The sequence below is a fragment of the Vulpes lagopus genome, chromosome 11 (genome assembly GCF_018345385.1).
Source record: "Vulpes lagopus strain Blue_001 chromosome 11, ASM1834538v1, whole genome shotgun sequence".
NCBI classification, from domain to species: domain Eukaryota; kingdom Metazoa; phylum Chordata; class Mammalia; order Carnivora; family Canidae; genus Vulpes; species Vulpes lagopus.
This window is the reverse complement of record NC_054834.1, coordinates 49,664,279-49,676,938: the sequence shown is the minus strand read 5'-3', so window position 1 is coordinate 49,676,938 and position 12,660 is coordinate 49,664,279. Positions and strand designations below refer to the sequence as shown.

Here is a 12,660-nt window from a genome sequence, read left to right as displayed (position 1 = left end):
CCCTTGGTCTTCAGGCTCTGAGCTTTAAGGAAGAAGCCTCTGCTTGTAAAAATAGGAGTGGGAGCTTCTCCACCAAATGGCCTGGTTTGGCGAGATGGGATCCCGGGACTCAGCTGGACAGTGTGACTCCCCAGTGAGGCAGAGCGGAGGGAGGTGCTGGGCCACATGAGTACAGCGCAGCGGGGCGGCAGGGCAGCCTGGGGAGCTCGCGGCTCTGCAGGGACCGGTCGGCCCTCTCTGCACAAAGTCCCCAGCTCTGCTGTGACTGGGCCTCGGCTGGCATCAAGGCTCACCCTGCTGTCTGCCCCATTGCCTCCGTTCTTGCCAGCTCTCCCCGCTGGACGCTCTCTCCTCCTTGTCCTGGGCATCCTGACCTGGAGAAGCTTCTGGGGGTGCTCAGGGGGTGAGTATCCCCAGGGTCAGGCCTGGTTGTGCTCAGGGACGCTGCTGTGTCCCTGGGTCGGGCCCGCTGAAGAAAACTGCAGGGCTGTGTTCATGGCCACCTTTATTCCCAGCACTGGCAGCTCCCACCTCTGCCCCTGTGACCTGGTCACCACCGCACGCACCAGAGCAGCCTCAAGCCCTGCCCTACCCCCTGCCCTATAGAAGCCAAATCCCTACAACCAGCCCCCAGCCCCTCCCTGGAGTCCTGGGCCCTTCAGAGTTGCACACGGGGCTCCAGCAAGAGGTCACAGGCCGTCAGCCTCCTCCGCTGGGCTGGCCAGCGAGCAGCGCGGAGCTGAGCCTGTCTCCTGTAAGCCGGGCTACATTGCATCCTCCTCCTCCAGGAAGGCCTCGCTATGGGCCCAGGAAGTCCTCCTTCCGATAGCCCTTCTGCAGTGGAGAGGAGGCCCAGAGTGAGGGTGCCTGCCTGCCGGGCCCTGCTCTCCCCAGGCCCCACCCTTCCTGGTCCACTGGGCCTGGACCCCTCTCTCTGGGTCTCTGGTGTCCCATGTTGCCCACTTCCTGAGTCTGCATGTTCCGTAGGACTTCCCGTGTCCACCCCCTCCTGCTCAGCTCCTCCCCACCCCAGTGTCCTGCACCCAGGTGCTGCTCCCAGGTCCAACACCGGTGGCCCTGCCTGCCCTGGATCGCTGGGACATACCGCCCGGAAGTCCCGGTGGAGCTTGCTGTACTGCCACAGGTTGGCGAGGAGGCTGGAGGCCGCTCGGGAGGACTTCTCACTGTCGGGGCTGGCGAGGGGGGAGGAGTCAGCAGGGGACAGGTGCCACGAGGGAGGTGTGGACGGTGGGGGGCTCACCTGTCCCGCTTCTTCTTGATGAAGACCAGCTTTCGGAGCCCGTCAAAGTAGAGCAAGTCCCGGGCGGCGATGGGACTGGCCACCACCAGGTTGTTCAGCACAGCTATGATGTTGACCAGCACGTCGGCCGGGGGACACTTCTCGCCCACGCTGCCAGGAAGCTTCTCAATCAGGTGACTCACCACCTTGGTGGCTGCCGGGAGGTCGGGAGGTCGGGAAGCCAGCCTCCACCTGTACTCCTGGCCACCTTAGCGCTCTGGTCCCCCCCACCCCCCACGGCTTCCCCAGCGCGCCACTTCCCAGAGGCCAGCCCAGGAAGTGCAGGCGTGAGCCCGTGAGCCGGCAGGGTGAGGGCAGGGCGGGCAGGGTGAGGGCAGATCGTGCGCTGGCCCCACTCACACATCTCGTCCTTGTTTCTGGCGTTCCGGGACAGGTTTCGGATGAGGCCGGTCAGCGAGCGCAGCTGGTGGTGGTCGGCGGTGCGAACCCGGTCGAGCAGCGGGTTCAGGATGCGCTCCTGCTCCAGGGCCAGGCGGCTCAGCACGCCTGCCCACTGCGGGTGCGAGGGCAGTGGTGAAGGCGGCCGGCCAGGCCGGCTCTTGTCCGTCCCTCGGTCCCCCGCGGAGCCTCCCCGCGTGACCTGACTCGGCCTGCGCCTACGGCCCGCGTGTACCGAATCCTTGGCCGTGCCTCTGCGGGCTGCCCCCCGCCCCGTCCCTCCGGCTGCACGTCCCGTCCCTCCCGCTGGTGTCTCGGCTCCTGCCAACCCCCGAGGCCCCCTGCCGTCCCTGCTCGGCGCCCCTCACCCTGCGGTCGCCCGCCGTGATGTTCTGCAGTGCCCCCGCGGCCGCCTCCGTCGTGTGCGGGTTGAGCTCGCAGCGCTGCAGCAGCCGGTTGTACAGCCCCACGATCTGGGGGCTCCACAGCCACTCGAGACCCTTGGGGTCCTTAGACACCTCAGCGAAGGTGAGCGCGTCGGCCGTGAGGGGCAGCTGGGGGCAGGTGTGGAGGGTCAGCTGGGCCGGCCCAGGCCTCACTCCCCTCCCCCTCCCCACGGCCCAGCCCGTGCCCACCTCTCGCAGCCGCCGGCTCTGAGGCGTGAAGCAGCCCACCACCTCGCCAGGGGGCACCCCTGCCGCGTCCCTGCGGCCCCTGCCCTCCAGCCGCTGCAGGGCTGAGGGCGGCATCTCGTCGTACAGGCGGTAGGACAGGTTCCGCAGCACGCACACGGCGTTCTCCACGCTCTGCAGAGGGCAGACCCCGGTGAGAGTGGGCTGGGAGCCCCCCGGGCCCTGAGGCCGCGGCCGCCTCTCACCTTGTCCTCACACTTGCCCACGTCCAGGGCGTGGTTGATGTAGGTGACCAGGGCATCCACGAGCCCGTGGCACTCGCGCATCTTCTGGCGAGTAGCCTGGGAAGCCGAGCTGAGGTTCCTGCAGGCGGAGGCAGGTCAGAGGCCCCCCAGCGGGAACCAACCAAGGGCTGCGCCCCTGCACCCCAGGCCCCCTCCGTCCCCTGAGCAGGCGCTGCTGGCCCTGGTGCCTCTGTGTGCCCATTGCCCAGTCGCCCGTCCGAGTGTCCAGAGTGGGGTTATAGGGTCAGATGAGCCCGCAGCCCCCAGAGCCTCGATGCCCGACACGCCAGCCACTGTCAGCTTCCCGTCCCGCCTGTGTCGGTACCCGTGCCTCGTTTCGCCAGCCTCCCAACAGCTCCGCCCGGCCATCCCGACCTCAGAGCCGAGGGCCCCTGCTCCAGGCACCCAGCCCTCTGCCCCTGGCTGCCAGCACGGCCTGCACCCGCTCACCGTCCCCTCCCCGGCCCACCTGAGGAACCCGGTGGCATTATAGAAGATTTCGGCCTCAGAGGCGTTCTGTTGGATGAGGGGTGGCCCCCCGGCCCCTGAGAGGGGGCTCAGAACCAGGTCCGTGAGCTGCTCCAGGGTGTCCCGGGCCAGGCGGTCCTTGAGATGGTCGCTGGAGGACAGATTCCACAGGATGCCTGCGGCGGGGGTGCCGTGGCCGTGGTCAGCGACAGCCTGCTGGGCCCCGCCGGCCCCTCCAGGGGGACTGGGGCCAACGCTCCCAACAGCCCCTCTAGAAAGCCTATGGGGGACCTGCAGGTCGTGCGGTAGTGACACCACGGAGAGCACAACACTCGGGGGTAGGGATGTGCCAAAGAGGAGCGGGGGCCGAGGGGGCGTGGGGACGAGAAAGAGAGGACGGGGCAGAAAGGCAGGGGGCAGCGGCGCTGGCCCGGGGCCGTGGGCGGGCAGGCCCACCTGTGACGTTCTTGCGCAGCTCATCATCCTGCTCGCGCAGCGTCCGCAGCAGCTCAAAGATGCCGTTCTCCTCCACCAGGGCCAGCTTGTTGTCTGCGTTGTCATAGATGAGGTTGCGCATGGCACCTGTGGCATGGCGCTGCACCTCCTGGTTGGCGTGGTTGAAGAGCTTCACCAGCCGGGGCACAGCCTGAAGGCTGCGGGCCTGCACACACAGCCACGTGGCTGTCAGCACATGTGTGCACGTCGCACGGGCGTATGTAGACATACACGAGGACACGAGGGTGGCGCTGGTGATGGAGACAGACGCAGGTGTGTACGTGTGTGCAAGCTTCTGCAGATGCGTGTTGACATGTGCAAGCGTGTGCAGGGGCACAGACATGTGCAGAGGTGGACAGGTGTGTGCAGAGGTGTACAGATGTATGCAAGGGCACAGACACATGCAGAAGGCGTGTGTAGGCATGTGCAGAGGTGTACAGACGTGTGCAAAGGCACAGACACGTGCAGAAGTGTACAAGCATGTGCAGGCGTGTGCAGAGTTGTACAGATGTGTGCAGGGGCACAGACGTGCAGAAGTGTACAGGCATGTGCAGAGGTGTACAGACTTTGCAGGAGCACAGACACATGCAGAGGTGTGCAGGCATGTGCAGAGGTGTCCAGACGTGTGCAGGGGGGTGGGCACGTGCAGAGGTGTGCAGGCATGTGCAGAGGTGTACAGATGCACAAACACGTGCAGAGGTGTGCAGAGATATATAGGCATGTGCAGGCGTGTGCAGAGGTGTACGGACGTGTGCAGGGGGTGGACATGTACAGAGGTGTACAAGCATGTGCTGGCATGTGCAGAGGTGTACAGGCGTGTGCAGAGGTGTACAGACGTGTGCAAGGGCACAGACACATGCAGAGGTGTGCAGGCATGTGCAAGGGCACAGACACGTGCAGAAGTGTGCAGGGGTGTGCAGGCATGTGCAGGGGCATGGACACATGCAGGGGTGTGCAGGCGTGTGCAAGGGCACAGACACATGCAGAAGGCATGTACAGATGTGTGCAAAGGCACAGACATGTGCAGAGGTATACAGACATGTGCAAGAGCACAGACATGCAGAAGGCATGTGCAGGCATGTGCAGAGTTGTATAGATGTGTGCAAAGGCACAGACACGTGCAGAGGTGTATAAGCATGTGCAGGCGTGTACAGAGTTGTACAGACGTGTGCAGTAGCACAGACACATGCAGAGGTGTGCAGGCATGTGCAGAGGTGTACAGACGCACAGACACATGCAGAGGTGTGCAGAGATGTATAGGCATGTGCAGGCATGTGCAGAGGTGTCCAGGCGTGTGCAGGGGCACGGACACGTGCAGAGGTGTACAGATGTGTGCAGGGGCATGGATGTGCAGAGGTGTACAGGCGTGTGCAAGGGCACAGGCACATGCAGGGGTGTGCAGGCATGTACAGGGGCATAGACATGCAGAGGTGTGCAAGCGTGTGCAGGCATGTGCAGGGGCACGGACATGTGCAGAGGTGTGCAGGGGTGTGTAGGTATGTGTAGGGACACGGACACGTGCAGAGTGAGCAGGGGTGCTGTGAGTATGCACGTCACATGCTCCTCCCCGCGGTCTGCTGGGGAGCCCACCCGGTGTGTGCCCAGTCCACGTGGGGGCGGGTGAGAGGTGCTCCGGGGGGGGGGGGGACCTGGCACGGAGGCAGGGAGGGGTCGGCAAGGGGGCCGTCACCTGCTTCTTGGCCGCTGCATCACTGTAGCACTTGTGTTGGATGTAGGCTGCGCCCAACACCTGGAGGTTGGGGTCCGAGGCCATGAGGTACTTGACCGCCGAGGGCAGGTCGATGTCATCAAATCTAGGGAGGCGGGGGTGGGGGTCAGCGGGGGCCCGGGGGGCCAGGCCGGGCACGGTCCCTCCCAAGCCGGCCCGCTCACCCACTGCTGAGCCTCTGCAGGCTGCGGTGGCCGCCATAGCTGTCCAGTCCTCGCACATCCGGCAGGTGGCCGGAGTCGGCCAGGCTCAGGCTGAGGCTGCGCACGGAGGGCGCTCGGGCCACGGGCTCCAGGGCCGCCCCCGGCGCCACCCCGGCCGCGCCACGGCTGCGGTGGCTGCTCTGGAACCGCTGCAGGGTCCGCATGGCCGGTGCGCGGATGGGGCGGCCGGGCGGCCCCTCGCTGGCGTCCGGCCAGTCGGGGCTTTGCACGCGGCCACAGGCGGCCTGGCGCTCGTAGGCGAGGGCCCTGTAGGCGGAGGCGGCCGGGGGCTCCAGCTGCTCGGACACGACGCTGTAGCGGTCATCCAGGCCCGCGGCCCCCAGATGCAGCGAGCGCAGGGACAGGGTGTCGTAGTCGGCCCGGCCACCCGGCCCGGCGCGCTCGTGGAAGGATACGGGCCGGGCGGGTGCCGCGGGCTGGGGGCCCCCGTACCCTGCACCCCCGAGGGTGCTGCCACCGTTGTGGGCAGAGCTCAGCCTGCGGCTGCAGCTCAGATCCACGGCCGAGCGGGACGACCAGGAGGCAGGGCTGTAGGCAGGCTTGGCGATGGGCCGGAAGGTCTGGGGGGGGGGGGGGCGGCAGTGAGGGGGCGACCGGGCGCCCCGCTCCCGCCCGACCCTGGAGCCGCCCTCATCCCCCAGAGACCCCTGAGGATGGAGAGAGCGTCACTCACCGAGGGGTCCCCTCCGAGGCCCTGGGAGCGGGAGCTGAAGCCAGCCTGCAGGGTGTGGTAGTGACCGCGGGCCGGGCCTGCCGATGGGACTGCGTGTTGGGGCTGAGCCGGACGGCCTCCTCCAGCCTCAGCCCTGGCCGGACCTCTCCGGAGCCCCCTCCCGACCAGCTGGACCCCCCCCCGGCTGCCCGGTCGCCCGGGAAGTGTGCCAGGGACAGCGTCAGCTCTCTGGGCCTGGCCAGCGTGCATGCCCGGCCCCCACCTCCAGGAAGCCACGCTGACCTCCTGCGCGCCCGGCCTGGGCTGCGGACACACAGGAGTGTCTCTCTCCCACCTGGAGGAGCCATGCCCGCCCCTCCAGCCGCTTGGAAGCTGGGGGTGCTGGCGCCAGCCCGACTGTGGTGAGTGGACAGACAGACGGGGTGGGCGGTGGGGGAGGGGGGTGAGGGGTGACAGGGAGGAGAGACGGCCGGTGGACAGGTAGAAAATCAGGCGGACACAGCGCGGGGGGTGGGTGGGCTCCAGGGTCTCTGGACAGAGGGTAGATCCGCCCCGTAGGGTCCCTGCTGGGGTCGCGCCTCCCCCTGCCATGCGGGGTGACCTCCTGGAGGGCCTCAGGCTGTGGAGCCGGCCTGGGGGGGCTCCCCTCCCAGTGCGCTCCCCAGACCCGCCCAGGTTAATGAGGCTTCTGGGCAGGGGCTATTAACCCTTTGAGGCTGGTGAGCTTCAGCCTGGGGGGATCTTACTCCCACCCCCAAATTATACTCCCCCCCCTAATTGGTAGGGTAGCCAGGGTGGTAATTAACCCCTCCCTGCTCCCTCCTCCACCCTATGACCCCTGGGCACCTGACTACTTAGCCGACAGAAGGCTGGGGCCCAGGCCGGGGTGGGGGGGGCCCGGGAACCCGGGCTGCTCGGGTGACCCTGCCCCCAGCTGGCCAGCACCCCGACGCTGTGCGGGAAGGGACCCTCCAGAGGTTGTGGGAAAAGCACGGAGCACGGGGCCGGGCTCCCGACCTCCTGGGACGTGAGTCTCACCGTCTACCCTCGGTCACTGTCGCTGCAGTTTGGCAAAGGTAGAGACGGTGTCTCCAGAACAGCTGCCCGCACGCCATGTGGGAGGCCCCTTAACGCGCGTCCGCCCACCCCTGCGCACCCACGCGGCCTGCCTGGCACTGAGGGGCACCCCCTCCTGCGTTCCCATCAAGAGCATCTGGGTCATGTCCAGGTGTCCCTGGTCCAGGTGTCCCGGACCCGCCCCCTTCCGGGTCTGTGTGCTTCCCGAGTCTGGGTGTCGGGGTGTCTGCGTCCCCGCAGACGGACGTGTGTCGCGCGTCTGAGGCCGTGTGAGAGCCGTGCTACGCGGCCCGGATGCGTATGTCCTGGGTTGGCTGGCAGCGAGGCCTGGCGGGCCTGCCATGTACCGGCGGCGCTCCGGGCAAGCCTGCCGGGGGTGCCCGGGGTCCCCGCTGCTGGGAGGCCGCGCCCAGGGCTGCTCCCACACCCGGTGGGGCGGGGCGGTGACTCAGGGCGAGGCCTCGGTGAGTCAGGGCGCTGAGCCCCGGCGCCAGCCCCGTGGCCTCTGGCCCTCGCGCCACCACACCCGCCACGGCCCCTCGCGGCCGTGCCCACCACCCGGTGCCCACCCCGGGCGTCCGCTTACCTCTGGGCGCCTCAGGGGCCCCCTCGGGCTCCGCGGCCCCGTTGTGGCGGCCCTGCTGGCCCAGCTGCAGGAGGCGGGCCCGGACCTGCTCCTGGACGCGGGCGGCGCGCAGCCGCTCAGCCTCGGGCCCCGGGGCGCCGCGCCGGTCCAGCTGCAGGTCGGAGGGCAGCGCCAGGGAGCACACGCCGGCCTCGGGCTGCAGGGCCGACAGCAGGAAATTACCGTCCTGCATGGCGGCAGGTGTGCCCTGGGTCCGCGAGGCCGCCGGGGCCTCCTGGGCCCGAAGCGTCTTCACAACCCGGCACGTCCGAGTCCCCTCCCCACTGGCCTCGCCCAGAGCTGCTGGAGACAGACGCGGCCCAGCCCCGGTGCGGCGGGGGCGGGGACACCTGGGCCAGGTGAGAGGGAGGGGCCACCGCTTGCTTAAGGTGGAATTTGGGCGGAAGAACAGGCCCACGTCGCCGTCCTCCCTCCCATTCCTTCCGCACATCCCGGGACAGAGCCACAGGGGTCCAGGCCCTTGGGGCAGGTGCCCTCCCGATCCTGGGAAGGCCCAGGCCAGGCCCCTGGGGAGCCTCTGGCACCTCCGGGAGTCCGGAGGGGAGGGGGTCTGGGGCCAGTCCTGAGCGAGGCAGGGGTCGGCATCAGGGGCACAAGGGTCCCGGGGTGGCGCTCAGGGTGAGGGTTGGGTGGAGTTTTGGGGTAGAGGAGGGCCCTGTGGACTTTCACCCCGTGCCCAAGAGACCCCAGAAGCACACGGTTAGGTTGGCACAGCCCCGGGCTCATGACCCTCCAGGTCTCCGGCCTGTGGACTCCAGCAGTTGGCCCGACCCCCAGCTTCTGCAGAGGCCTCCAAAGCGCTGGCTCGGCCCTCTCTGGCACCCTCCCGGCTCCTGCCCGCCCCCTCTCTGGCACCCCCCACCCCCCCCGCCCCGGCCATGCAGCACAAGGCCATTCCCTACACATGAGTCAGGGCTCAGCTCGAGTCGGGGCTCAGCTCCACAGGACTGCTGCGGGGCACTGACTCAGAGGGGCCTCCCGCCCGGTCTGAGGGTGCAGGAGCTGGGGTGTGTGTCGGGGGAGGAAGAACCCAGGGGCCTGCCAGAGAGGGGTGAGGGGTCGGCCCCGGGGGTGGGGAGCGGGGCCAGGCTTGGCGGGGCTTGCCCCCAGGTTTCCCTGCGTGCTCCCACCCAGCTGGACCAGCACCTGCCGGGCGTCCTGGGTAGGCCTGGACTGAGCCCAGCATGGGGCCCTGGTGCATGAGGGGGGCGGGGGCTGAGCCGCCCAGTGCTGGAGGGGTGGCAGGGTGGGGGTGGGTGACCTCAGGACCTCCTGGGCCCCCCGAGAAGTCCCTGTGGGGCCCACTCTCTCCGTGGGAGGCCCTTACTCTGGGCCCTGACATTTGCCTTAATCCGGGATGGGCCTTTTCAGGGGATGTGGTCCCCGGTGGGAATGGTGCTTGGGGGTCCTAGGAGTGGCCAGAGCTGGAGAGGAAGGGCCAAGTGGGTTAGGATGGAGGGGAGGGTCCCCAAGAAGGCTGAGGTGAGGCTGGGGGTGGGGCTGCTGGGCCGGGGCGGGGTGTGGTGCGCAGGTGGGAGACCTACCGTGCCGGTGGTCTGGATGCTGCTGGCCCCGTGGCTCGTCCCGGAGGCCACGGCTGCGGGCCAAGGGGTCCCGGGCTCCATCCCAGGCCTGGCACATCCGACAGGGGCGGCCTCTCACTGCAGGACGGTCCTGTGGGGGCCCTGGAGGGCGGGGTGGGAACGCCTGCACGCCCAGCTCATCAGACCGGTTGCTTTCCTGGGAGACGTGTTTTGTGTGGAAAAATCCTGGGAGACAAGTTTGTGCGGCGCCGAGTGCACCTCGAGGCACACGCCTGGCACGGGGCTGGGGCCCGCCCTGCATCTGGGGGCTCCCCAGGCCCACTGGCACCCCGCAGAGGCCAAGCCTGGCAGCTTCCAGGCTGCGGGTGGGGTCTCAAAGGGCTTGCGGGGCGGCCCCGGGTGGCAGGCCGGAGCCACAGAGGATGGAGGGCCCGGCCGGGGGGGGGGGCATGGCCAGGGGGGCCTTCCCTGCCCCAAAGCTGAGCGGGGCCTCCCTGACCTCTTACCTCTGCAGCTCCCTATTTCTGAAATCCTGGGGTCTTAGGTGCATTCCCTCTGACCCCTGCAGGGCGGGAGCTCTGGTCCTGGCCTGGACCCGCTACCACCACTCAGCCCCAGGCTGGGAGCCCCGTGGCCCCGGCTGCCCGCCTTCTGTCCACCCCAGAGCCCTCTTTTCCTGGAGCCAGTGCTTGGGGAGGGGGTGCAGGAGAATTCACGCTTAGGCTTGAGGAGGGCTTCCTGGAGGAGGTGGGCCTGTGACCAAGGGAAGATCCACCAGGGAAGGAAGAAGGCAGAGAGTGGAGCCGTCTGTGTGGCAGGGCCGGGGCCGAGATGGGCTCCTACCTGGGTCAGCAGCGACAGCGTGGGGGGGCGGGGACTTCGCACTCCTCCACCCACCTGGGCCGGGGGACCTGAGTCCTGGGAGGCCGCCTGCCTGCCTGCCCCTGGGGACCCTGCTCCCAGAAAGGTCTCTGAAGGTGGGCGAGGGACGAAGACCTGGACTGGAGGGAGGACCCCTCAGCTGGCCTCAGGGGCCGGGAGCTGGGCGCTAGGGCCTAAGGAGCAGGAGACGGGAAAGCTCCAAGACGTTACAGTCCGGGGGGTGGGGCAGGCAGGTGGCTGTGAGGGGGGCAGGCCCACGGAGGGCCCCCCGGCACCCGCCCACCTCCTCTGGCCGCGTCCCGCCCGCACCTCCCAGCCTCCCACAGCCTGGACTCCTCCACGGTCCTTCCTGGACCCGCCGTGGCACCACTGCCCGAGCCTGTGGCCCAGTGGCCTCCACGCCCAGCCCCCGGGGATCCTGCGTGGCACTCTTGGGACCTGGCACCTGCCGTGCCCCACCTCCTTCCTGCGCCTGGGCTGAGTGCACAGGTGCCCCGCAGCCCCGGCACCTTGCGTGCACCCCCACGGGCCGCCCACCTGCTCCAGGACCTGTGCGCACTGGGTGCCGCAGGGGAAGGCGGTGTGACCAGGGCGTTGACCTGACCCCCGCGGTCACCCCACTGCCCCCGACTCGGTGCGCCGGTGCTCGGCGGGTGGGCACCCGAGTGCCAGATGGTGGCCTGTGTCTGCTCCGGGAGGGTCTCCCCCTGCTCAACCCTTCACCCGCGTCTCTTGTCTTGTCCCATGTCCTGTCTTCCCAGGAACCGCGGGCAGCGCCGTCCTCCCCGTTCCATTTCCTCCATTTCCTACGACTCGGCTTCCTCGCTGGGCTTTTAGTGGCGGCTGCTCTTAGCTTCTGAAATTCCTAAGGTGGCCTTTATTCCTGTAACGGTTCCCTTTTTCTCTTCCATTCGCCCTCTGAGTGTTGTCAGAGTTTGATTTCCTTTGTTTGTATTGTTGATTATTTTTTTATTATTTTTTAAAGATTTTATTTATTCTGAGAGACGCAGAGAGACTCAGAGACACAGGCAGAGGGAGAAGCAGGCTCCCTGCAGGGAGCCTGATGTGGGACTGGATCCTGGGACCCCAGGGCCACACCCTGGGCCGAAGGCGGATGCTCCACCGCTGAGCCCCCCGGGAGTCCCTTAATGTTGATTTTTAAAGCAGACTTAATTTTCAGAGCAGTTTTAGGTCTACAGCAAAACCAAGAGGCAGGTGCCGAGACTTCCCCTCCACCGCCCCCTGCCCCCTGCCCCTGTGCCTGACCCTGCCCCAGCCCCTACCCTGCCCCCTGCCCCTGCCCCTGCCCCCGCCCCCTGCTGGCGGGTTGCTCAGCTGAGCCTGCACAGCCCCACGGGCCCCACCACGCCCATGGTGTGCTTCAGGCTGGGGGTGGGGCTGCACGCCGTGGGCCTGGGCTCACAGGTGGTGACACGGATGCGCCAGAGTATGGCACGGAGCAGCTTCCCTGCCCTGAAGCCCTCCGCCTGCCTCTCCACCCCCAGTCTGGCCCAACCCCTGGTTCCCACTGGCCTTTGTCTGGTCTTGTAGGTTTGCCTTTACGAGAACGTCCCCGGACGGAGCCACACAGCACGCAACCTCTTCAGAGTGGCTTCTTTCACTTGGCGATAAGCATTTAGGGGTGTGCATGTGTGTGTGTGTGTGTGTGTGTGTGTGTGTGTGTGTGTTCTGCTCTGGGTGCCGAATACCATTCTGTGGTCTGCACAGAACCGCAGGTTACCATCGCCGGCTGAAGGGCACGCCGGCTGCTTCCAGTTTGGGGCAATTATGAGCAAAGCTGCCTTGACCCTCCGTGCGCAGGTTTTGTGCGGACACAAGTTTTCACCTCATCGGGGTGACTATCCAGGAGCATGAGTGCTGGATTCCGGGAAGAAGTGGTTTGGTTCTGCGAGAAGCCGGCAAGCGTCTTCCCAAGCGGCTGTGCACCCTGCATGCCTGCCGCTGCTCTGTGTGTCGTCAGCGTGTGACGTCATGTCCCAGATCTGGGCTGTTTAGCAGGCGTGCGAAGGGATCGGTGTCTTGATGCTCTCATTTCCCTCGTGGGTCGTATGTGGGGCAACTTTGCATGTGCTTGTTTGCCATCTGTGCATCCTGTTCGGTGAGGTGCCCGTTAAGGTCTCGGGACCATTTTTAAATTTTTTTTATTTTTAAAGATTTTACTTATTTATTCATGAGAGACAGACAGAGACACCGAAAGAGAGGCAGAGACATAGGCAGAGGGAGAGGGAGAAGCAGGCTCCGTGCAGGGAGTCCGACGTGGGACTCGATCCTGGGGTCTCCAGGATC

At 67.1% G+C, this 12,660-nt stretch overlaps 1 protein-coding gene and 1 long non-coding RNA gene across 6 annotated transcripts; one reads left to right on the top strand and one right to left on the bottom strand.

The window, feature by feature from the left end:
- Positions 1-409: 409 nt before the first annotated feature.
- Positions 410-10,771, bottom strand: PKP3 (plakophilin 3). Of its 5 annotated transcripts, XM_041774288.1 has the most exons (14): positions 9,472-10,771; positions 7,868-8,063; positions 6,205-6,281; positions 5,472-6,091; positions 5,269-5,392; positions 3,540-3,744; positions 3,085-3,259; positions 2,577-2,694; positions 2,335-2,505; positions 2,068-2,253; positions 1,661-1,814; positions 1,262-1,454; positions 1,106-1,193; positions 410-834 (listed from the first exon to the last, which is right to left on the bottom strand). In XM_041774288.1, the coding sequence occupies exons 1-14, from the start codon at positions 9,550-9,552 to the stop codon at positions 799-801; spliced, it is 2,424 nt and encodes an 807-aa protein (XP_041630222.1). In that variant the 5' UTR covers positions 9,553-10,771; the 3' UTR covers positions 410-798. The 5 variants fall into 5 exon arrangements, with proteins under 5 accessions (XP_041630222.1, XP_041630221.1, XP_041630218.1 ...); XM_041774287.1 differs by having other exon boundaries at positions 7,868-10,771; XM_041774284.1 differs by having other exon boundaries at positions 3,540-5,392; positions 7,868-10,771.
- LOC121501810 lies at positions 727-2,465 on the top strand. Its single transcript, XR_005990693.1, has 4 exons — positions 727-1,144; positions 1,286-1,434; positions 1,695-2,227; positions 2,324-2,465. It is a non-coding gene; the product is annotated as an uncharacterized LOC121501810 (long non-coding RNA).
- Positions 10,772-12,660: the final 1,889 nt, after the last annotated feature.

Excerpts from the sequence above, each read along its gene's own strand:
- PKP3 (XM_041774283.1), bottom strand. The coding sequence starts at position 6,795 with ATGGCAGGGGGAGGCGCGACCCCAGCAGGGACCCTACGGGGCGGATCT. Across the intron at positions 3,260-3,539 it reads GCTGCGCAAGAACGTCACAG|GCATCCTGTGGAATCTGTCC; the intron begins GTGGGCCTGCCC and ends CCCCCGCCGCAG. Across the intron at positions 2,695-3,084 it reads AATGCCACCGGGTTCCTCAG|GAACCTCAGCTCGGCTTCCC; the intron begins GTGGGCCGGGGA and ends CTCCGCCTGCAG.